Source organism: Eptatretus burgeri, chromosome 13 (genome assembly GCF_056783735.1).
Source record: "Eptatretus burgeri isolate ZD-2024b chromosome 13, Ebu_testis_v1, whole genome shotgun sequence".
NCBI lineage: Eukaryota > Metazoa > Chordata > Myxini > Myxiniformes > Myxinidae > Eptatretus > Eptatretus burgeri.
The window spans coordinates 732,994-758,295 of record NC_140973.1 but is presented as its reverse complement, the minus strand read 5'-3'; the positions used below and the strand labels follow the sequence as shown (position 1 = coordinate 758,295).

Sequence of the window (25,302 nt, the reverse complement as noted above, 5' to 3'; positions counted from 1 at the left end):
TGGACCCACTTTGGTTATAGATCGCCGAACTCTGGGGAGGCCATTCTGAGGCTTGAGTTGGGCCTCGGCACAGGACGTTAGCTCTCCCTTATTCCCCTCCGGGAAGGGAACGTAGGGGTTGGGAGTAGGCTAGGTGACAGGATAGGTTAGCCGAACAAGGACGATAAAGGGGGTTAGGGGACGATTTATAGTGGGGGAGTAAAAAAAAAAAAAAAAAAAAAAAAAAAAAATTAAGTTGGGGCTAAATTGGGGTTTGACAAATTAAGGGAGTGGGTATGTACAGTGACAGGCAAAGGCGATAGGTTGGGAGGGAGACAGGTAGGTAGGTCCGAGCCCGCCTTCCAAGTGGCCAGCACCACCGCACTCACTCCACCAACCTCCACTGACGGCAAAAGCTGGCCAGCTTCATCTGCTGGCTGTGTTACTGCAAGGCCTGTGCCGGCCAGTTCATCTACTGGCTGTTTTTCTTCGAGGCCTGTGCCGGCCTGGTTCTGCGGGCTGAGTTTGCCTGCAGCGGCCTTCTTCTGCGGGCTGTGTTTGCCTGCCACCTTTGCCATGCCATGCCCACTGCCCACGTTCACCAGCCCCGTTCAATTTTTGCTTTGCCCCCCCTGTTCATTTCCATGTGCGCCAGGATCAAGGCAACAGTTTGCAAGCTGCGAGAATTGCCCTGTTGGCAGCTACAACACGGGCCTGCAGTGGCAGCCCGTGCACCGTGTTTGTGTCCATGCATCCATTCGTTGTGCTCATTGCGTGTGCCACTTGAGCTGGCACGGGGACTGCGTTGTGCAGCCCATGCACCGTTGTGGTTCACTGCATTCAGTTCAAACCGTTCATGCATCCATTCGTTGTGTTCATTGCGTGTGCCACTTGAGCTGGCACGGAGACTGCGTTGCGCAGCCCAAGCACCGTTGTGGTTCACTGAGTTCAGTTCAAAAGGGAAGGCCTTGGACTGCGTGTGAGCAGCCAGCCACGTTCCCTGTCACCTGCATTGTTTTGAGCCAGAGACTGCATGCGGGCAGCCTGGCTCCCTGCTAACTGCTTTCTTTTGCAGAGTTCAATGATCCTGGGCCATGGTTTAGTGTAAGATTTGTAAGTTAAGGTTAAGATGTACTGTAAATATGAGTGCGCCCCCGGCATGTATGTCTTAGCGCCGGCAATTTTATTTAAGTCGTCCGTGTGAGTGAGTTTGTTTAGGTAGTTACGCAGCCCTCAGGTTATTTATTTTGGGGACACGAATACCATGAATGTCGCACTCAGGGATCCGTAGGTAAAATGTACTAGGGGAAAACTACACATGATGGCACACGAAAATTTGACGACTCGGGACGAGTCTGTAAAAAGGGAAGGGGTAGTGTTGTGGTTACCAGATTCGCAAACTACCATTCAGGTCCCTTAGGTGAGGTATCTCGGTAAGTGCATGTGTAGTTAGGCCCAAACCCGTTGTCTAGTGGGAATACATGTCATTTATACGTGCTGCGACTCTTTAGGATAGCCGGTTTTCTTTTACTATCTTTATTTTGGACCAACCGCCATGATCACAACCACAACATCAACCACCGACCACAACCACCGCTTCACCACAACCGCCACGACCTTCACGCACACCTCACAACCGTAGCATCGCCACCGTTCTTGCCCCGCTGTGGGTACCGGTGTTGGACTCATGCAGAACGCGCGTCGAACAGCGTGTACAAAATCACGGATTTTGTGCTTCAAAAACGGATCAAAAACGACACACGCCCACTTTTTGCCGTCCAATCGGTGAGCGAGGGGCGAATTGGCCCCGCCCCCAGGGCGATCGATATATGCAAATTTGTGGATCAAAAAGCCTTCACGCCCACTTTTTCTCGGGCCAATGGGGAGCGAGGTGAAAGGTCAAAGGGAGGGGGTCAAAGGCGAAGTGACGGGGGGATAAAAGGACGGTGTTCGTCAGTCACCAGAGAGGAACGAGAGAGTCAGCAGAACGAGGTCGGAGAGTCAAGAAGAGGAGAGTCGGAAGCAAAGGGTCAAGACTTCGCGGGCGGTGGAGCTGCTCGTCGTGTGCGTTGGAGTCGGAACAGAGGGGACGGAGCGGTGGAAAGGCGGCGACACCAGACGAGGGGGTGCTCGCGTCGTGCAGGAAGCTGCACCCAAGGGAGGCCGACAGCGCGACCTGGCCGAGGTGGAGACGCTCGTCGCATATAATAAAGATCCTCTATACCCCGAGCATCAGCAACCCCCTCCTGTTTCCCCCCGCGCTGAGATAGTGCGACCAAGGGGGCCCCGTTCCCACCCCCTGCCAGGCACTGTCCACGAGGCCCGCGGGTTGCGGGGCCATCGCCGCTCCGCGTCTCATCACCAGACGGGTAGGCCCGACCCGGTCTCGGCCTCAGGCTGCCTCATTCTTGAGGGTATTTCTTTTCCTTGGTTTTGGGTATGTGTTGTCGGCGCCGTCTGTGAAGTAGAATTGTATAAGTGTTGCCGTGTGCTCGGTAGTCGGTATTAGCTCTGCACTGTGTTTTCACTTTTATGTTTGCTTTTTTGTGTAAATGGAATTGTGTTTTCTTTTTTGTGTGCATTTGGTGGAATTGTATTTGTGTGCTTCCCGTGTGCCGAGAATAAATGTGCTTTATTGTTGAACTGTTCTCCCGCTTCGCTTCGTCTTTTCCTCCATTGAATCCCCATCTTGCTTCACGTAAAGGGTTGGTAGTGGGCTGAATACGCCCGATAATTAATCGAACCGTCGAGGTCGACGATAACACCGCTCGGTTATTCTGATAGTACGGAACGGGTCGCTTAAGTGGCCCGTGTCCGAAGTCGACCTGCGGCGAGGTGCGATCGCCCGGTCTACCCTCCGCGTGGGTACTTAGGTAGTTCGAATTTGGCGAGCAACCCTATCCCACGCGGGGGCTGATTGGCTCGATCGCGGTGAGACCGAAAGGTCCACCCGTGACTGGTTCCCGGCGTTAGTCCGAGAGGGTCACGACTGGATTGTCCGTCCGGTGGGCGACGTGCCGCGATTCGAGTTACGTGGCCGTCGCACGCCGGCGGGCGCGGAATCCGCAACAATATTTTATGTTCTCAATACAGGAAAATAAGCTTGGTGTTGGCTTCACGGTTCAGGTGGCTGGCTTCAGAACTTAGCGTTTTGAGTTTGAGCCCGCACCGTTAAATTAACACCAGTTGGGCTGACTCGGCCTGTTATCCTTCTGACGTCGGCAAGGTGAGTACCAGATTACTGGAAACAGGAGGCACTGCATAAGCGGTGCAGCTGCACTCCCAGCAATGATGCAACCAGCAGCCACGGGCTGAATATAAAATAATGATTTATTTTATGTTCTTAACTTTTATTCATAAAAAGAAACAGCACAAAAACAATGCAGAAACTTGTAAATTAAGGGTACACATTGGACAATTATTTAAGTTGAAGTCCCTTACCCTATTTTACCTATTACCCCTTAAGTTTGCAGATTTGAGGTTCACGGCGATTTTCAAGAATGGAATCCCCATGAACAGCAAGGCCCTCCTCCATATACTTGAACACGAAGCGGGTATCGTGTTCTATGAACCCAAATTATCTATGTATTGATTGGAGTGCTGACAGGATGGCCAAAAGAAATGCAAAATTGCCTCAAAGCAGAGATGTCAACAAGTCACCTGAGCCAAGTCTCAAGTCCTTGAGGACAAGTCTCAAGCCAAATCTCAAGTCCTTGAGGACAAGTCTCAAGTCAAGTCTCAAGTCCTTGAGGACAAGTCTCAAGCCAATGTCCTCATCATTGACCGTGGTTATGTGGAAGCCTTTAATACTCAAAAAGTTTACACGAGTCATGAGCTCATTGTTTATACAAGCTTGATGATATTTTTGGGCATGTGCACTCTAAATTAAATGACATGGAAAAAATTAAAATGACAAAATTTAATTATTTTAATTCAAACTCGTTGACCAGACTCGGCGGTGTAATGGTTACATTTGACGACCAAAATGGTTACAATTGGTAACAAAACTCGGTGACCAGACTCGGTCTTTTGCGCGTCATTAATCTTGGTGATGCCACTACGAATATCGAAGGTCGGTGATCAATACCTGATGAATACCAAACTCTAGACTTAACCCTAAGACCTTTTCTAAGCTCGATGCAATCTATTTACCGACCTTTTCCAAATGACCACAGCCTTGTGCTGCATGTGAAAGACAAATAGTTTGTTTGAAAAGCTAATGATCGATTTACTTGGAACAAAAGTTTGTGTCCGTTTAATAATAAGAATGCCTGGTTTAAAAACCCGACTTTCGGGGATGGAAGAAGCAGGACCTGGAGCTTTAATGTAGTGGTTTCAAAGGTACGACAACAGGAACCCTCAACTACCTGGGATGCCTCTTCACGGTGGTTCTACCCTCCCCCCAACCGCCAACACAAGACAAGACTGAGGCCAAATCTTTCACACTCTTCCTGAATTTGACAGGCAGCTTGGCCACGGTCAGAGCACAAATCTCTCCCCGTTGACCGACCCACACAAACATTCACATTACATAAGTTAACAAACACTTTTGTTTTTCCTACTTGGGGAGTGACCATTGGGTGGTTTCTGCATGTAGTGGTGAAAATCTGAGGTCTAGGTTTCCACCTCACTAAAAACAAGTTTTCCGAACAAGATTTGTCGCATTTTTACGTTGTTGTGTCTAATCTAGGTATTGCTGTTGCATCCAATGAAATATTTCATGTTAATTTGTTTGTTGTTTTGCCATTCATTTCATATCCTCGGATAGAAAGTGTGAAATTTCATTGGCTCCGTGTTCCTCATTTTGTTTCCTTCTTCTACCTCCTCAACATTATCCTATTTCCTTTCCTCACTTCAAAAAAAATCAAAATTAAAAAATAAGATAAAAAAAAAAAAAAAAAAAAACTTTACCTTTAACCCCATAATGATCCTCATTTCAACTTGAATTCCCTTATGCTTTCTGGTTCAACATTTTTGTTTTTCCCCCCTGCCATGAACCCCCTCTTTTCTCAATATCTCCAAACTGAATCTACATTCATTATAAATGCTTCATGCTCCTGTTAAAGCAGTGGTTCTCAAACTATTTTTGACAACCGCCCCCTTCTGGCCTCTTGGACCGGCCCAATGCCCCCTTGTCCTATCGTTCGTGGTCGGACACCCAGTGGGCAATAGGATAGTCCGAATTTATGTAGATAGGAAGAAAAAATAACAAGCCAAATATTTTCTGAATAATATTTTACTTTACTTTTCCTTTTCTATTTTATTTTGCACTACCTACAATGTTTCAGCAGAACAGGTCCAGGTGAGGCAAGCTGGGAATCTGTTATCACAGGCCCAAATACCGTTAGTGTGAAGGGTGGGCCTGGTGATTCGCTGCGATATTACAAACGTCTGGCTCCATCTCAGTGAGGTAGAGATGCAGGTAGAGAGGTACCAGGCTGATCCCCCAGTTGTCGAGTTGGACGTCAAGGGTGTTACAATCCCTGTTGCTGACCCTCGAATCAACTGTGGTCCACCTTCGCTTGTGGAAACACGGGCTGCGGTGAACCAGTTGAAACGGGGAAAAGCTCCAGGGATCTGTGGCATCCATGCCGAACTTCTCAAGGCTGGTGGAAATGCTGCACTCGTGTCGTTGCATGCAGTTTTGTGCTCTGCCTGGAACACAGGCATCATCCCAACTGACTGGAAGAGGGGCCTTGTTGTCCCTCTCTGGAAAGGGAAGGGTGATCGCCAAGACTGCAACAACTACCGAGGGGTGATGCTGCTCTCAGTGCCGAGCAAGGTCTTTGCTCGGATAATTCTTGATAGGGTTCGCCACCATCTACTTGAGCACCAGCGTCCACAGCAGTCAGGCTTGACACCAAAGAGGTCAACGATTGACCGTATCCTTGCCCTTCGTGTCCTCACCGAACGCAGGTGAGAGTTTCGGCAGGGGCTGCTTGCAGCCTATGTTGATCTCTGTAAAGCATTCGATTCAGTGAATCGGGATGTCCTCTGGAGGATTCTTGGTCTTCGTGGGGTGCCACCAAAACTGATCGATCTGATATCTGAACTCTACTCTGGTACTGAGAGTGCTGTGAAGTGTGGTGGTGCCATCTCTGACTTATTTCCAGTTGTTACTGGCGTTCGTCAGGGATGTGTACTGGCCCCCACACTTTTCAGCACTTGTATGGACTGGATTTTAGGGAGGATGTCGGAGAGATCAAGTTGCAGTGCATTGTTTGGGAATGTCAAGATCTCGGACCTTGATTTTGTAGATGATGCAGTCATCTTTGCGGAGACTTTAGACATCCTTTTGGGGGCCCTCGAGGTGCTGAATGAGGAGTCGGAGCCGCTGGTATTACGGGTTTCTTGGGTCAAAACTAAGATCCAGGCTTTCGGTGACATCTTGGATGCTGCTGTCCTGTCTGTGTCTGTTTGTGGTGAGGATGTTGAGGTCGTGGAGAGATTCACTTACCTTGGCAGTGATATTCATGTTTCTTCTGGCTGCGAGTCAGAGGTCAATAGACGTCTGGGTCGGGCCTGGGGAGTCATGGATTCAATGGATCATGGGGTGTGGCGCTGCCGGTACCTGTGCGGGAGGACGAAAGTCCGAGTCTTCAGGTCCTTGGTACTTCCAGTCTTGCTCTATGGATGCGAGACTTGGACTCTGACCAAGGATCTGAGACGGAGACTTAATTCCTTTGGTACCAGGTCTCTTCGGAGAATCCTTGGCTATCGCTGGTCGGATTTTGTGTCCAACGAGCGGTTGCTGAGAGAGACTCGGATGAGATTTGTTACCTGCATAGTCCGTGAGCGTCAGTTGCGGTTGTATGGACATGTGGCTCGTTTTCCTGACGCTGATCCTGCTCACCAGATTCTCTCAGCGAGGGAGTCTCATGAGTGGAGGAGGCCAGTGGGCCGACCACGTGCCTCGTGGTTGCAGCAGGTTGACCATCATCTCAAGGAGATGGGGATGGGCCTGGCATCTGCCTGGGGGATGGCCAGACGGAGGCCCCTGGAGTACCGGCGGAAAGTGGACGCAGCGACGCGCTGTTCTGGCACATGCTCCCATACCTGACCTGACCTGGAGATGCAGATCGCCCCTCTTGGTAATGTCAAGGCGGTTTCGATACTTGGTCAGCAGCACGATCAGGGCGCTGAACCCTATTTCAATGAGGTATGATGTGGGGAACGCCATCAGCAGCAGTTCTGCCTCTGTCCACATTGCGGGGTATACGCCCCGCTCCAGAATCCAGAATTTGCCATATTCATGCTGCGAGAATCTTGCCTTCGCCTCATCATCATTCCACAAGTTGATAATTTCATCCTGTTATTCACGCTTCACATCTCAAATGTCACATTTGAATGGGTTGATCACCCATGCTGGCACCGACAGTTCTAGCATGTCTCTGAAACGCTGCTCCATATCTCCACGAATCTTCTCAAGGTGATTGCAATAAACGAGCAGCTCTTCATCAGAAACAGCAGTTTCCTTTGCCAACCGGGGAAAGTGGTACATATCTCTGCGGCCGAGGGTTTCCCTGTGCAGAGTCACCTTTGTTACAAACGCGCCGATCACTTTTTGCTTTAATCAGCATCATATGGTCACCCTGGAGTTGTTTGTTGACATCATTCAGTATACTGAATATGTCCACGAGGTAAGCCACATCATGCTCAATCACATTCACTTTCTCTGATAACTCTGTATCAATCCGACAGAAACTCGACCACTGTCGAGAAGAGGGCATGGAAACGGGTCAAACAAGTGCCTTTGGACAACCATCGAACTTCGGTATGCAACAAGAGCCTCTCAAATGGTTCATCATTCTCCTGGCAAAGCTGACGAAACAGCCGATCATGCAGAGACGACACCTTGATTTTATTCACTACTTTGATTACTATTTGAAGTGATGTATGAACTCTGGTGCTGAGAGCTTTTGCTACAAGATGCTGGCAGTGCACGACACAGTGAATGGCGAACACGGACGGTACCTGGTTCTTCAGAAGCGCAATAAAACCATGCTGGCGGCCAACCATCGCTGGTGCCCCATCCGTCGCGCAAGAAAGAATGTTCTCCATCGGTATGTTCTTATCAGTAAAGTACTCCAACGTTTGGAAGATGGAAGAACCCTTCGTATCGGTCTGGAGAGAGCGGGCAAACAACAATTCTTCCACCATTTCCTGGTTACAGATGAAGTGAACGTAGCAGAGTTACAGAGCTTCACTGCACACAATGTGGACTCATCCAGCTGGATGGCGAAGTGTGTGCTTCTCAGCTCACAACACAGCTTATCTTCTACATCTGATGACATTTCATCAATCCGCCTGGCCACGGAATCATTGCTGAGCACAATCAACGAGAGAACTGGATACGGATCCTAGCCCATAACAGTTTTTATCACTTCCCCAACAGCCGGTTTGATCAACTGTTCGCCGATTGAATACGGTTTTCCAGATCTGGCGAGGAGCAATGACAGCTTATACGACGCTTCCAGTCCTTTATCCATGAGCTTTTGGCTGGCTTTGAACATTGTCGTTACCGTGGATCGCTTCTCAAATTTCTCTTTCAGCGATTAGAAATAGCTGACCTCTGCACGAGCCTGATCACTGTGCTTTTTACTCAGGTGCTCGCTCAGTCGAGATGGTTTCATTGCTTCATTGGACAGCGTGATACCACACAACAAACACATCGGTAACTGCGTGTTCGTCAGGGATGGAATGAATCCATACTTGATGTATTCAACGGAATACTGACGACACTTTTTCTTTGAGGCTGACATCTGGAAGCCGACCGGACCTGAAGCTTTTTTGAATAACGAAATCAATACGCCAAGATGTCGAAAGACTAACACCAGTGATAAGGCCAAACAATAATTATACATTTCCGGTCTCTGCTCAGCGCGCGCATCGATTTTCACCCTGCGCATCAAAAAAAAAATTTTCTTCACATTTCCAATGGTAGCTACAACAGCGCGCGCCTAAAACACAATGCCGCGCTGCCTCAGTACTTGTGCCTCGCTGGGAATTGCTCTGCCAGATCATAACACATGTATATGGTATTCACACCATGTGTGTATTAAAAAAACACACTGACTTGCATTGTTGGTAAACAAGTCTGTAATATGCTTGAAGAACTTAATGATTTTCAGAATAAATACATTTTAAAATGTGTTCATTATTTACAAAAAGGCCTACCTGTCCCAATACCCGTCTTTAATTCCTCTCTGGACGGCGCCACGGCAAACGAGGAGGACCGCAACGGGCATTGTATGGCCAATTTGCCGAATGGTGCCAGGTAACCTGTTCAGACTGCAGGAAGCCCAATGAGCGCTCCTAATCGCCGCTGCTCCTCTAAATCGCCAGTGCCCGCCAAATCATTGCCAGCGCCCCCTATCACTCGTGGAGTCTGGAGCGCCCTCCCCGCCCTGAAAGTTCCCAGTGCCCACTGGGGGCGGTAGGGACCACTTTGAGAACCACTATGTTAAAGCATTTAAAATCAAATCGAAAATGCAACTCAACCCTCGCATCTCCTTCAGAAATGCTACGCACATTTTCCTTCTGCACCACGATATATCTCTTCTTCTTCACAACATTCTTTTCAGAGGTGTTTGTACGCTCGGCGCATGGTGCACTAACCACCCCCCCCCCCAACATGTGCAGCGTTTCTCCATACCTTTAACAAGGGATCTTATCTCCCATCTCATGATATTTTTCTCCATCTGTCAAAGTTGGGAGTCCAGAATCAGAGCAAGCATCCACCCCCAACTCACCCAATTTAGCCTCATGTCCACCGTTCCTGCATCATGCCTCTCCCCACCCTCGCAGAGCCTCCGCCTCACCATCGCAGGGCTACACACGCGCACACTCTCCATCTCCCTCATCCCACCCACCCAAAACTTTACCCCCACCCCAAAGCCTTCCCCACCTACAACACTTCCTCTCCCCTATCTCTAACTTTGTGCACCTCAAACATTCAAGGTCTCTGCTCTAACCTGACAGATCTCTCAATCAAGGCTGCTGCTGATAGACCAGACATCTGTTTGACAGAATCCTTCCTCCCACTGGACGTTCCCAATTCCTTAGTGTCTCTCCCCTGTTAATGTCTCCTCAGATTTGATGGGCCTGAACCACACACCAGTGGTGGAATTGCACTTTTCATCAAGTACTCAATTTCTTACTGTCCAATTGTCCACTGAGGTGTACTGATCGTACACCTCCCATTCCACAGGAGTACCTCTGGCTGAGATTTCCCCTCTGCTCAAATCTCTTGTTTGTCTGTATTGGACCATGCTCCTAACAGTGACGACTGCATCTACATCTCTCTCAGACAACATGGACAAACTTTTAACCACTCAGCCCAACTCTCTCTTCCTCATGTGTGGTGATTTAAATTGTCACCATGCAAATTGCCTGGGTGTTGGTACCTCTCCCACCACCCATGGCACTTCAATAAAGGACTTCTGTGACCCCATGGAACTGACCTAATCTGTGAACTTTCTGTCCCGGATTTCTCCCAATGGCAAATCCTCCCTTCTGGACTTGGTGATGACAAACTTTCCCACAAATGTCTCCTGCTCTTCCTCTGCTCCAATTAGTTCATCTGATAATGTGCTTGTGAAAGTAAACATTTCTCTGGCTATTCTCAGAGAGCTTCCTCAATACCGGCGAGTCTGGCATTTCACTCAAGCAGATTGGCAGGGACTGCAAGCAGCCTTCTCTCTTCAGGACTGGTCTCTCATATCTACTGCTCCTGATGTTAACTCAGCATGGGAATTCTTCCTCAGAATCTATCTCTGTCTCTCTCGGATTCATCCCATCTCATATAAGATGAGTCAGAAAACATCATCTATCTAACCTCAAGAATGAACTTTCAAACTTGTCTCTCCTCTCTAAAACCTGGTGGTGCCTTGCTAAGTTATCTCTGGGGAATGCTACTCTTCCTTCCCCTCTGTGACCTCAAAAAGAACCACAGCCGACTCCGCTTGTGAGAAGGCTAAATGTCTCAATTCTGTTGTTTGCTTCCAAATCTTGTGTCCCCAACCACTTGCTCTTCCAACCCATCATTCCCTGGACTCTGTCTTTTGCACATGAGAAGGTGGCAAAGGTTCTTTCAACCCGAGACTCTGACTGCTACCGGACAGGACGGCATCAGTTCACGTGTCCTAAAATCCTGCTCTACTGGTCTTGCACATCCTTTCTCTGCCCTTTTCACCCTGTCGCTTGTGCTAAGACATCTTCCATCAGCTTGGAAATCCGCCAACATCACTGCACTCCATAACAAAGGTGCAAAAACGGATCCCCTTAACTTCACACCTATCAGCTGATTTCCCATGATCAGCAAGGTCATGGAGTCCATCATCGCAGTTGATATGAAATCCTCCCTTTTCTCCAACCACCTCATCTCAGATCACCAATTTGGTTTCAGACCAGGTCACTCTACCTTGGACGTGCTGCATACACTCAATCAACTCGATCAAGATTGTATTCATGGAATACTTACCCAGCGTAGTCTTGAGTGGGACTTTGTGTGAGCCAACTCTTCTGGCGACAAATTTATTGCATCGATCTACACTTCTGAGGTAAATGTGTACAAATTATACTTCAAAAAGTCTGCTATAGAGTACATTTATAAGCCTTTACAAAGTAGCTTTTATTCTCGTTGGAGTGCTTTCATAACTACCAAGGCTGATAAAGACACCAGAATAGATCAATAAAGTATAAAATCAGATCGTTAAAACGACAATTTGTGGATTCTTCTTCACTATACTTCACCAGCTGAGCATAACAAAGGCTGAAGTGATTACAATGATTCTAATTACCATTTTCAATGTGCACTTCTTCGTCGTTGCCATCTTGTGTATGGGCCTGGCTGCCGGGTAGCTATCATTTTGTTGGGGCGTGACGATGCCGTTTCCCTCGACCAGTTCAGTGGTACTCATTTCCCCGACCTCGGAATGATGACAGGCCGAGTGAACCCTACCTGGTGTTAATTCAGTGGCCAACGGGGCTCAAACTAAGGATCCTAAAATCCAAAGCCAGCCACCCTAACCACCAAGCCGACACCAGGCTTAATGTACACTCAATATGCACTACATCAAATGGTCATGAAACATGTGGTAAAGTTTAAATTTCCTCTGTTGAAAGGTTTTCGACGTACACTCTTAACAAAATGGAGATAGATACGTACATGACCGAATGCTTAACCCCACTTTTCGCTTCCTGTGCGCAGAGTAACAACAGATTGAGACCCCCAATGTCAGACATGAGTTCAGAGCTATCTCTGAACATATGTTGTGCTTTTGATACAGCCTGATACCCTGCCTTACTCTCCACCTATGGCATCCAAGGTCAACTCCAGACAATGCTTACTGCCTTCCTCTACTCTTGCAGCCAACGTGTGGCACTCAAAGGAATCCTTTCCTCTCCTCTCCCTGTCGAGGCTGAAGTGCCCCTAAGGCAGTATTCTGGGCAAAGTCCTATTCCTGATCTTCTTCAATGATCTTTCTGAGTAGATGGAAAATCCTCTTTATCTCCTTGCTGATGACTCCACGCTCTGCCGTACCATCCCTCATCCTTCAGACAGGTGGGCTGCAGCTTTGACTCTCTCTTCAGACCTTGACAGAAATCACAAGATGGTCAAGCACTTGAATATGTCTTTCAATCCTGACAAATCTCACACTCTTCAAGACAGCTGTTCACCATCATCTCAAATAGTCCCCAATCTAAAAGAGGATCTTTTATACCATCATTAACCCCTACCTCCCCCCCCTACCACCCCAATCCTTTCTCCTTCCAAATTTCCAGTTTTCCCTCCTGAGAGTCTCCTGATGTATCAATCTTGTCCACCCAATGCATCCTCCCCTGCCCCTCATTCCTCTCCACACCCATTGTTTGTCAATGTCTGCCTTTATCTTGACCTTCAACTCTGAAGTTCATGTTTCCCTCCTCTCTCTACTGTTCCTTTTGTCCTGATACAGTTTGACTCTGCAGACAATAAATAAATAAGTAAGTAAATGAATGAATGAATGAATGAATGAATGCACTCCTCTCTACACACCAGATCACTCAACCAATACCAAACACTTGAACAAAATCAATCATCATCACGAACTCCAACAGTGGCAAACATCCTCACATCATGCAGCCATAACTACCACAGACAACATACCATCAGATAAATTCCAGGTTCGAAATTACACACTGAAGATGTGAACAGCCGCAGCCTCCATCACTGTTATTAATATCCACCAATTCTAATCTTTCAACTCGTGCTCCACGCACACGCTTCTACTAGAACCTACTCCGTTCTCTCAAAAGGTATATAAACACTCCAAACATGGGTCTTGCTTCCCACCAAATGCCACTGCGTTGCTGAAACGTGTGACCTACAATCCTTTGTTCTCTTTATTTGTACTTTGTGTGTTTTGTAATATTGTGACATTTCCACATTTAATATGATGCATCAACCAGTGATATGATGTCAATTTTATTTTAAATGATTTTTTTTCAAACATATCAGAAGAGAATATACTCACCCAACTGAGGAGTAACCTGGCCTTTGGTTGATCCTTCGGTCGCAAGAGGAAGAATCGCTTCCGGATGCGCCAGCCTCAAAAAATAAGTAACATGAAAGTTTAGGGTAACCAAGTGAAGTCAAATGTACAAAGTAGAATCACAGTTACATCCTCACAATGTGGTATAAATTAGTAGAAAGTAAGAATATGAATTTTTACAAAGCAAATTTAAAACACTACTAATATGGAAAATGACCCTCTCCCTTCCCAAAAAATTAATTAAAAAAAAGAGTGCACCCTCTTCTTGACATTTTGCACATATTTTGTAAGAATATTGTAAAAAAGTAACCCAGCGATACAAATTTACTTTGATAATTTTTAAGGAGAAAGAACATGCTACTCAACAGAAATCAAAATTCATTTCATCAGGAAATCCAAATGCATCCAAGTATCGATGATTTCTCAACGCCAACAAAATCGACAAAACAAAACATCCCTTTTGTGCAGAAAAATAAATAAATTAAATGATGAATGAAGGGATCAAAATCCATAAATCCAGAATTCCACAGTTGTAAAAAAGAAATCAACGACAGCAAGTTGCCGGAACGAACATCACCAGCGAACTCGGTTGCTTCGCCGGAACATCACCCTTAACCCTTGGGACCATAAGTCATCTGCTGGGAAAGCTGAAATGATCTTCAGTTCAGTTTTTGACGTCACTAACTCCTATGAGCCTGTCGCCTGCAATGCGTTCGGCGGTCCGAAAGATTGTGGCCCAGCGAGACCTTTGATGAACCACCGTGTTTATACCTTCCCAATGAGGGGCTTCTGCGCCAATTTCCGGTTCTGGGTTTGAAGCTACGGCAGCTTCTCTCAGGGGTCTCTGCCGACTTTCTCAAAGTTAAGTTTCCGGTCATTATTTGTCCCGTTTTAACTGTTTATTTTCTCACCTACATGTTTCTGTGTTCCTAGTTCGGTTTTGCTTCAAAAATTGTGCTATTTTGTGAGTTTCCGTCAACCTTGTCTTATCAGGCTCCTTGAGGCCTACCCGTCTTTGCCATCTCGATGTACAATCGTTTTATTTGCATTCTCTCCCTATTACCATCAATTCTTATTTTCCCCACTTTCCTAACCCCCCCACAATCTATTCCCTCTCAAAAACACACTCTGTTTCTTGTCTTAAATTAAAAAACAAAAAATCCCCCAAAACAACATCTCTTATATTCCCCCATCCAAAACCTCGATCTTTTCTACCCCCCCCCCGTTAATCCACCCCAAACCCAGCTCCTTCAAATTCCCTGCTTTCCTTCCTGAAAGTCCCTGTATGTCCATCTTGTATACCACATGTTCCCTACCCCATCCCTCTCCCTTCCACAAATCTCCTAATATCTCTGTTCCCCACTGTTTTGTCCTTCCCACTCCCGCCCCGCTCATCTCATCTCATGCCCCCCTTGCTATGCGTTGTACGTTAGCTCTCATACGAGCCTCGACAATGTATACAAAAAAAATATTCCAATGGTCGTGACTTTACTGGCACCGTAGTATACAGTTCCCAATTCCAGACAGTGCACCAGACCGAAACTTTAGTAGTAGAGAGAAACAGGTTTTAAAGAATAGGGGCAGGAGAACAAGGAAGCAATGGTATCAGGGATGATAATTCTCAATATAAAAACGAAACCCCCCAAGCCCATAATCCTTACAAATTACGAGATATAACTTCGACCAACTCATGAACATGCACTAAGACAGGAGAGAGGTCACAAATCTAAAAAATCTTCCCATGGCGATGCTTACACGGGATGGTGTCACTGATGGTGGTGGTTCTGGCCACACAGCAAATGGACATGATGCAACTCTCTTGGGAGCTCTGTCCATCACCGTTGTTCAAATGCACTCACACACTTTCAAAATGATTGGCCGTCACAGCTCTTCCTGAAACCTTGTCTCGCAGCTGTTGCGTTCCGCCCCGTTCTTCTAGCTCTTTCCTGCGAGGCTTCCACCGTACAGCTTCTATAAGCTTTGATGACCGTACCTAGGCGTGTGCGGCGATTGGGCCATGCTTCAAGGCTTCTATTCTCCAGGGATGTTTCAACTGCTCTCAGATTAGTCCCTTACCGCCTGCAGCCACCGAGGTGCTCTGCCTCCACCGTTCACGATCGTCAAAACCTTCAAGGGGTTCGCTGCACAGTAACTGCTTAAATAATTTCTAAGGAAAACAGAGTTTACCAATGTGGAACAGTTTCGAGGATTGGTGTCGAGGAATGGCGGGGGATTTTAGACCCATTACAAAAGGACGAAGGGCACCATTAGTCCACTGCTAAAACTGGCTTCAACATGTCATACTATTCTATACAGAAACTAAACAATTATGCTACTCATTTATAAATGAAATAACTAGTCTATCGTACTCCCATTACCCCTTATTGCAATTCCAGAAGCAATATGGAATGATTATGAAGTTTTTGGATTGAGGATCAAAGTCAACAGAATGTGCCCATGTGTTTTAGGATACAAGTAAAAGCAAAATCACTTCCAGGACTAAAAGAAAAGAACATGATGAGGGTTCAACGATGGAAACCTTCTCAGCAGCAAGTGGTTGGTTTCAACATTTCTTCCCTTTCATCTCTTTTACTCTCTATTCCACTCTTTCTTTATCTATCTCTCTAAGGAGAAGTGAATTCTTGGAGAAATTTTCCTGTATGGCTCACTTGACTGCACCTGGATGGGTATGAGGGTTGTGGAGTAGCGGCTGAAACCCAAATCCTATCCATGTTCTTCCTGATGACTCAATCTTTTCTCTTTACTTCTTTGGGTTCCTTCTTGGTCTTCCGTTTCATTATGCATCCAGTCGTGGCCAATCATATTGGCACCCTTGCACTTTTTTCAAATAACTCACAATTTTCTCCAAAAAATAAGTTGAAATTGACAAAAGTATTTGGTCTCCACAATTCTTTATCTCACTGTTCATATTACCGAACCTTTTTTTTGATTCAGAACTTAATCAATCCTTTTAAAATCAGAAAATGAAAAGAAATGGCATTGATAAAATTATTGACACCCTCGACTTAATATTTGGAATCACAGCCTTTGGACAAAATAACTGCAGTCAAGGGTTTCCTGTAGCCATGAATGAGCTTCCTACACCTCTTTACTGGCAGTTTATCCCACTCTTCTTGTACCAACTACTCCAGTTCTCCCAGATTTGAAGGGTACCTTCTACCAACTGCTGTTTTCAGATCTCCCCACAGGTGCTCAATGGGATTTAGATCTGAACTCATTGCTGGCCACTTCAGAACAGTCCAGCGTTTGTCTTGAACCATTCCTGGGTGCTTTTTGAAGTGTGTTTGGGGTCATTGTCCTGCTGCAAGACCCATGACCTATGACAGTGACCCAGCTTTCTGACAATGGGTTGAACATTGCGCTCCACAATTCCTTGGTAATCTCCTGATTTTATGATGCCATGCACACATTCAAGGTACCTAGTGCCAGAGGCAGCACAGCAACCCCAAAACATCACTGAACCTCCTCCATGTTCGACTTGTAGAAAGGTGTTCTTTTCTTTGAAGGCTTAATTTTGTTTTCTGAAAACCTAGAGATGATGTGTTTCACCAAAGAGCTCTAATTTGGTCTCATCTCTCCACATGATACTCTCCCAGAAGGATTTTGGCTTGTTCAGGTGTGTTTTGGCAAACTCCAGTTAGGCTTTCTTATGTCTGTCTCTCAGCAGTGGGGTCCTCCTTGGTCTCCTACCATGGAACCCCCTTTCATTGAGTTGGTGACGGATGATGCGAGTTGAAACTGTCGTACCTTGTGTCTGAAGGTCAGCTTGAATCTGTTTGGCAGTTCAGAGGCGTTTTCTCCACCATTCGAACAATCCTTCACTGCAATCATTGATCAAGTTTTCTCTTGTGGCCACGTCTAGAGAGGTTGCCTACAGTGCCATGGGCCTTAAACTTCCTGATGACATTGCGTACTGAGCATACAGGAACATCAAGATCTCTGGAGATGGACTTGTCACCTTGAGATTATCCATGCTTGGCTACAATCTTGTGTCTGACCTCCTCAGATAATTCTCTGGTTTTCTTTCTTTTCTCCATACTCATTCCGGAACACACAGTGACATAAAACAGCAGAATGACTCCTTTTCTCCATTTGAACTGGTTGAAGGAGTGATTTTTATATTGCAGGCACCTGCAACTCACCACAGGTGAGTTCAATTCCAAAGTAAAGGAGAATCACCTGCTTGAAATCTAATTATGTCTAACAACTTCTAAAAAGGTGCCAATAATATTGTCTGGGCCATTTTAGGATTTGTGTGGAATAAGTTAAGATTTAGTAATTTTTTCAGCTTTTTTATTTTGTTTCACAACAAACTAAAGAAATACATTTGTAGACACCAAAATATTTTTAATTTCAACAATTTTCCAGAAGAAATGGTGCATTGTTTGAAAAAAGTGCAAGGGTGCCAATATTTTTGGCCACAACTGTATATCCACTTTGAAATGCACATGCACACGTGAAATAAGTTAGGTGTATGTCCACTTTAAAGTTTATATGAAACGTATGCGGCTACTTTCATACACTCAACAGCACCTCTGGGTTCATGCACATTTTAAAAACATAAACAACACGTTGAAAACTGAACAAGGTACGATTTAATTTTAACAAAAATCCTCATGATTAATATTTGAAGTCCCCAACTAAAAAAAACTTTTCGGCGTTTCATATTTACTGTATGACATCGAGATGTCCAGGGGTTTGTTCAATTACCAAGCAGCTAGCTCGTGCTTGCCAAGCCAGCCATTCCTTATCAACAGTTTTGAATGGAGTGCTTGATTGAGTGCATAAACCACTTGGCAAGTGCTCTGCAAGAAACTCAAAGTGTTGCAATACTGATGCCCAGACACTGGAGATCAGATGACAGCAGAGACAGGTGGTCATCCTCTCTTGGAGAGAGGACATTCCAGGCATCCAACCGAAGGGGCTGCCTCGGGTTAACCTGAGGAGACTGCCGTCTGGTGGACGACACTTTAGCACAGGGTTCCCAACCTGCGGTACGCGTACCACAGGTGGTACATTTGGACTTTCTCGGTGGTACGCAGAACGTGCTTTTTTTTTAACGTAGTTTTTATTTTACTTCTCTCTCATGCAGCTTGTGCACAATAATTAAATTTCAATCGAAAGCGGCTGTACACTGACAGCTGTTTGTTATTGGCCATTGTGCACAAGTCTTATTATTCGTTTTGTCTCTACACGCCACACTGTCATCATTGCTTAATGCCCGGCTTATTGTTACCGTTATCGTTCACCAGCATCATGTCAATGCGAAAATATTCGGAGAGTTATCTCAAGTTAGGCTTCACTTCCATCCAAAAAGGTGAATTAGAAGCTCCACAGTGTGTGATTTGTGGAAAAGTTCTCGGCAATCAATCTATGAAGCCAAGTCTATTGAAGCGCCATTTTGATTCTGTTCATCCTGAACACAGCGACAAGGACCATGATTTTTTTTCGTCGGAAGGAAAATGCCATGAAAAGAGCACGCTTCGACGGCAGCGGCAGTTTTCAACAGCAGTCCACGGCAGCCGTAAAGGCATCCTACTTAGTTGCACTACGAATTGCAGAACAGAAAAAAAACCTCACACCGTCGGTGAAAGCCTCATCCTTCCCGCCACAAAGGATATCGTATGTCTCATGCTGGGAGAACAAAGCGCCAAGAAGCTCAATTCTCTTTCGTTGTCAAACAACACAGTTCAGAGGCGCATTGAAGAAATCTTCTTCCTCTTTCGGCTTGCTCCCGTTAGGGGTCGCCACAGCGGATCAACCGTCTCCATTTCGCTCTATCCTCCACATCTTCCATTGACACTCCAACCACCCGCATGTCCGCCCTCACCGCATCCATGAACCTCTTCTTTGGCCTTCCTCTTCTCCTCCTGCCTGGCGGCTCCATCTTCAACATCCTTCTCCCGATATACTCCGTTTCCCTCCTGTGCACATGTCCAAACCATCTCAATCTCGCCTCTCTCACTTTGTCTCCAAACTGTCCTACCTGCGCTGTCCCTCTAATATACTCATTTCTTATCCTATCCATCCTCGTCACTCCCAACGAGAATCGCAGCATCTTTAACTCTGCCACCTCCACTTCCTGTCTTATTGTTAGTGCCACCGCCTCCAAACCATACAACATAGCTGGTCTCACTACCGTCTTATATACTTTCCCCTTCACTCTTGCAGCTACCCTTCTGTCACAAATCACTCCTGCAACTCTTCTCCACCCACTCCATCCTGCCTACACTCTCTTTTTCACTTCTCTCCCACACTCTCCGTTACTTTGGACAGTTGATCCCAAGTATTTAAACCAATCCACCTTCCCCAGCTCAACTCCTTGCAACCGCACCATACCACCACCCTCCCTCTCATTTACGCACATGTACTCCGTCTTACTCCTACTGACTATCATTCCCCTTCTCTCCAGTGTGTACCTCCACCTCTCAAGGCTCGCTTCAGCCTGCTCCCTACTCTCCCTACAGATCATGATGTCATCCGCGAACATCATAGTCCATGGAGACTCCAGTCTGATCTCATCCGTCAACCTGTCCATCACCATTGCAAACAGGAAAGGGCTCAGAGTCGATCCTTGGTGCAATCCCACTTTAACCTTAAACTGGTCCGTCATTCCTACCGCACACCTCACCGCTGTCACACTGTCCTCATACATATCCTGCACGATCCTCACATACTTCTCCACCACTCCCGACTACCTCATACAATACCACAACTCCTCTCTTGGCACCCTATCATAAGCTTTCTCTAAATCCACAAACACACAATGTAACTCCTTCTGGCCTTCCCTATACTTCTCAAGTATATATATATATATATATATATATATATATATATATATATATATATATATATATATATATATATATATATATATATATATATCTGACATCACTGGTTATTCCCCGACATCACTATGTACCTATGCATATATGCATAGGTACATATATATATATATATATATATATATATATATATATATATATATATGTATACATATATATATATATATATATATATATATATATACATATATACACATACATATGCATAGGTACATAGGTACATATCATAAGCTTTCTCTAAATCCACAAACACACAATGTAACTCCTTCTGGCCTTCCCTATACTTCTCCATCAACATTCTCAAAGCAAACATCGCATCAGTGGTGCTCTTTCCTGGCATAAACCCATATTGCTGCTCACAGATCGTCACCTCTCCTCTCAACCGAGCTTCCACTACTCTTTCCCACAACTTCATGGTGTGGCTTAACAACTTTATCCCTCTGTAATTTCCACAGCTCTGCACATCACCCTTGTTCTTGAAAATCGGAACCAGTACACTTAATTTCCACTCCTCCGGCATCCTCTCACTTTCCAAGACTATTAAACAATCTGGTTAACAACCCCACTGCCATCTCTCCTAAGCACTTCCATGCCTCCACTGGTATAACCATCTGGGCCAACCGCCTTTCCACTTTTCATCTTCTTCATAGCAGTCCTCACTTCATCCTTACTGATCCATCCCACTTCCAGATTCACTATCTCCACCTCTTCCAACCTTCTCTCTCTCATTTTCTTCATTCATCAGCTCCTCAAAGTACTCCATCCACCTTCTCAACACACTCTCCTTGCTCGTCAGCACATTCCCATTTGCGTCCTTTATCACCCTAACCTGCAGCACATCCTTCCCAGCTCGGTCCCTCTGTCTTGCCAATCGATATAAATCCTTTTCCCCTTCTTTTGTATCCAACTTCTCATACAGCTCATCATATGCCTTTTCCTTGGCCTTTGCCACCTCTCTTTTTGCCTTTCGACACCACTCCTTGTACTCCTGCCTACTTTCTTCATCTCTCTGACTATCCCACTTCTTTTTCGCCAACCCCTTCTTCCTTATACTTTCCTGTACTTCCCCATTCCACCACCAAGTCTCCTTATCTTCCTTCCTCTGTCCAGATGTCACACCAAGTACCTTCCTTGCTATCTCCTTCACAACTTCTGCTGTCGTTGCCCAATCATCCCACCCATCTTTACCACCATCCAACGCCTGTCTCACCTCCTCCCTAAATTTCACGCAACAGTCTTCCTCCTTCAGCTTCCACCATCTGGTCCTTGGTTCAGCCCTCACTCTCTTCCTCAACCTCACCTCTAAAGACATCCTACAGACCACCAATCGATGCTGTCGAGCTACACTCTCCCCTGCCACAACCTTACAGTCAATAATCTCTTTCAGGTTGCATCTCCTACTTAAGATGTAATCCACCTGTGTGCACTTTCCTCCACTCTTGTGTGTCACCCTGTGTTCCTCCTTCTTCTTGAAATACGTATTTACCACTGCCATTTCCATTCTTTTTGCAAACTCTACCACCATTTGCCCTTCCACATTTCTCTTGTTGAGACCGCACCTCCCCATCACCTCCTCATCCTCTTTATTCCCTTCCCCAACATGTCCATTGAAATCTGCTCCAATCACCACTCTTTCATCCTTGGATACACTTTCCACCACTTCATCTAACTCACTCCAGAAATCTTCTTTATACTCCATCTCACACCCCATATGTGGGGCATATGCACTGATGACATTCATAATCACCCCTTCAATTTCCAACTTCTCACTCATCACTCGGTCAGACACTCTCCTCACCTCCAATACCCTCTTGACATAATCTTCCTTCAGGATTACCCCGACACCATTTCTCCTCCCATCCACACCATGGTAGAACAGTTTGAAACCACCTCCAATGCTCCTAGCCTTACTCCCCATCCACTTGGTCTCTTGTACACACAGTATGTCCACCTTTCTTCTCTCCATCATATCAGCCAACTCTCGCCCTTTGCCAGTCATCGTCCCAACATTCAGAGTTCCAACTCTCACCTCCACACTTCTACCCTTCCCCCTCTCCCACTGCCTCCGAACTCGCCTTCCCCGTCTCCTTCTCCTCCTTCGCCCAGCAGTAGCACAATTTCCACTGGTACCCTGCTGACCACCGGTACCGGTGGCGGTCGTTGGTAACCCGGGCCTCGACCGATCCGGTATGGAAATTCGTTTTGTTGTCCGCATAATGATTTGGCATTGGTTTTTACACCGGATGCCCTTCCTGACGCAACCCTGGTCGCCTCTTACGACACACAGGGATATGGTACACCTATTCTAACCGGGGCATACACCGGGCCCAGTACAACTGGTGCTCATTTCGCCGACCATATATTACTCATATACATATATTACTTCAGTGTCCCAACGGGGATTGAACTCAGGACCTTTTGGGTCCTAAGCCACTGTCCTAACCACTGCGCCAACACCAGGCTTAGGCGCATTGAAGAAATGTCAACCAATATTCGTGACCAGGTGGTGGCAGAAATCAAGGCATCTCCATGCAGATTTTCTATGCAATTGGATGAGTCAACTGACGTGGCAAATTGTGCCCAACCGTTAGCGTTCGTTCGGTACGTGCATAAAGCCAAGTTCAAGGATGAAATACTATTTTTCCGCACGCTTAAAACCACAACGAAAGCAAAGGGCATTTTCGAAGAGGCGTCTTCCGTCTTTGATCAAGTTGGGCTGTCATGGGTTGATCTGAAAGGCTGTACTACAGATGGTGCTCCAGCTATATTGGGGTGCAGATCAGGTTTCCAAACGCTTGTGAAGGCAGTTGCCCCTGAAGTGCGCGGCCTACACTGTACGATCCACCGCAGCACTCGCAGCCAAGGTGCTCCCCAAGCCATTGACTGATGTTCTCTCAACCATGATCAAAATTGTGAACCATGTGAAATCCCAGGCTTTCAATTCGCGACTTTTCAAGAAACTTTGCGAGGATTTTGACTCTGACCATGAAGGTCTTATTCCACACTGAGGTGAGATGGTTATCCCGTGGAAATATGGCAGAGCGCGTGTGTGAACTGCGAGCTTCGCTTCGTGAATTCTTCGAAAACGATGGAAAACCAAAGACTGTCGATTTCGTCACTGCTTTGAACGACTCCGACTGGGCATTGCACCTGGCTTATTTGGTCGACATTTTCTCTCAGTTAAACGCCCTGAAGAAGTGTCTTCAGGGGACTGGCGCGACTATCATTGACTTCATAGACAAGGTCAAGGGGTTTCAGGAAAAACTCCGTCTGTGGAAGACGAATGTTGAAGCGGGAGTGGTGGTCATGTTTTCTTGCACGGCCGATATTCTTCAGAAGCGTGAAAAGAATCCCCCAAGGGAGTTCATACAACTGGTAAAAGATCACCTCGCTTGTTTGGATGAGGAATTAAATTCTTATTTTCCAAATCTCAAGGAACTGGATCTGAAAATGATTCGCAACCCATTTCGCATTAATGCATTGGATTTGCCACCTGGAACAGGACTGCAGGAAAGCTTGAGTGATCTCCAGAACGACTCCACAGCCCGAGATCAGTTTGACGAGATGAATCTTGTGGACTTCTGGTGTGGAATGTTGGGGTCTTACCCTAAGCTAGCTGCCCTGGCTGTTCATTCGCTCATAGTATTCCCATCTACATGGCTGTGTGAAGCTGGGTTCTCGTCAGTCGTTATTCTAAAAACAAAACAAAGATCCCTACTGGATGTTGAACATGATGTTTGGTGCGCTTTATCCAAAACAAAGCCTTACATCGACCTGCTTGTGAGCAAGAAGCAAACTGAACCATCCCATTGACTGGACATTTTACACAATCAAATAGGTACTTACTGTATCATTCCTTTGTTCAGATCAGATTGCTCAATGTCATAGTTGTGAATTTATAGTATTGTTTAACTCCCCATTGTCATATCTGTATCACAAATAAACACTATTTTAGGTGAATTTTGGTACAGTTGTACTCGGTGGGACCACGAACATGTGAAATGGTACCCCAGTAAAAAAGGTTGGGAACCCCTGCTTTAGCAGCACACAACCACCATCACCACAACAACCACTAAAATCCAACCCAACAGGCACAACTTAACTTTTATCTAACAGAAAGGCCTTCATCCACAGCATTCATCTGCAGTCGATCAGTTGAGCTGATCAACAAGAAAATCAGACCCTTGTGAGGCTCGATCTTATTCATTCTGATATCAATCGGTTCAGCTCTAATGGCACATCTTAAAACTCACCTATATCTTTCAGAGGCTCAAGAACCTCCCAGCGTGGCTCAGAGCGAAAAAACATGGAAACCTGCTGCAAGGCCAGTTCTATGGGGAAAAAGGCAACAAGAAGATGACACAGGGAGTGTGCAAAGAGTTTGTTCAACTGTTAATGGCACAATGGATTTTATCAACGATAAGTTAACAGCAGGTTTCCTGATGTGGAAAACACGGTGAGACCGACGTTTTGAACATCAACCCTTCAGAGCAAAAAAAGCAAAACATGTACTCACGGTCAAAACGTCAGCACGTTTCTCACAGCGGTAAACAAGCTATCAACTTATAGTCAATAAAATTCAATGTGCACCTTGTCCACTGAGGTAGACCATCACTAGCTTTCAGATGGATTAGGATGCTACAACAATGGCATAGTTACCTCAAATGGAATAAAATTACGTATTGCAGACAGCATTCAATCAATGAAGTTGGTTGTTCATATGTTTACCAATTACCAGTGTAGCTGTCAGGGTAGCTAGTTGGGTCGAGAAATCGGCGTACATTCTCACAGCAAGCAAGGCAGGGTTGAGCAAGGAGCGTGTCCAAGTAAGCCTGAAGGCCACGCTGCCGTTGAGACACAAACTCACGATCCAGTTTTCCAATGAGCCTCTTGGGGGGTAAGGTTGGAGCTACACCTGACAC

General features: G+C 46.0%; 1 protein-coding gene across 8 annotated transcripts in view; it reads right to left on the bottom strand.

Annotated features, from left to right (window-relative positions):
- Positions 1-25,302, bottom strand: part of PXK (PX domain containing serine/threonine kinase like) — a 190,389-nt gene that overhangs the window by 155,193 nt on the left and 9,894 nt on the right. For all 8 annotated transcript variants that reach the window (XM_085850750.1, XM_085850754.1, XM_085850753.1 and 5 more), the window contains exons 4-6: positions 25,116-25,302; positions 24,634-24,711; positions 13,497-13,570 (exon numbers count right to left, since the gene is read on the bottom strand). In XM_085850750.1, coding sequence (XP_085706876.1) covers positions 13,497-13,570; positions 24,634-24,711; positions 25,116-25,302 — 339 coding nt within the window. The remainder of the gene's footprint in view (positions 1-13,496; positions 13,571-24,633; positions 24,712-25,115) is intronic.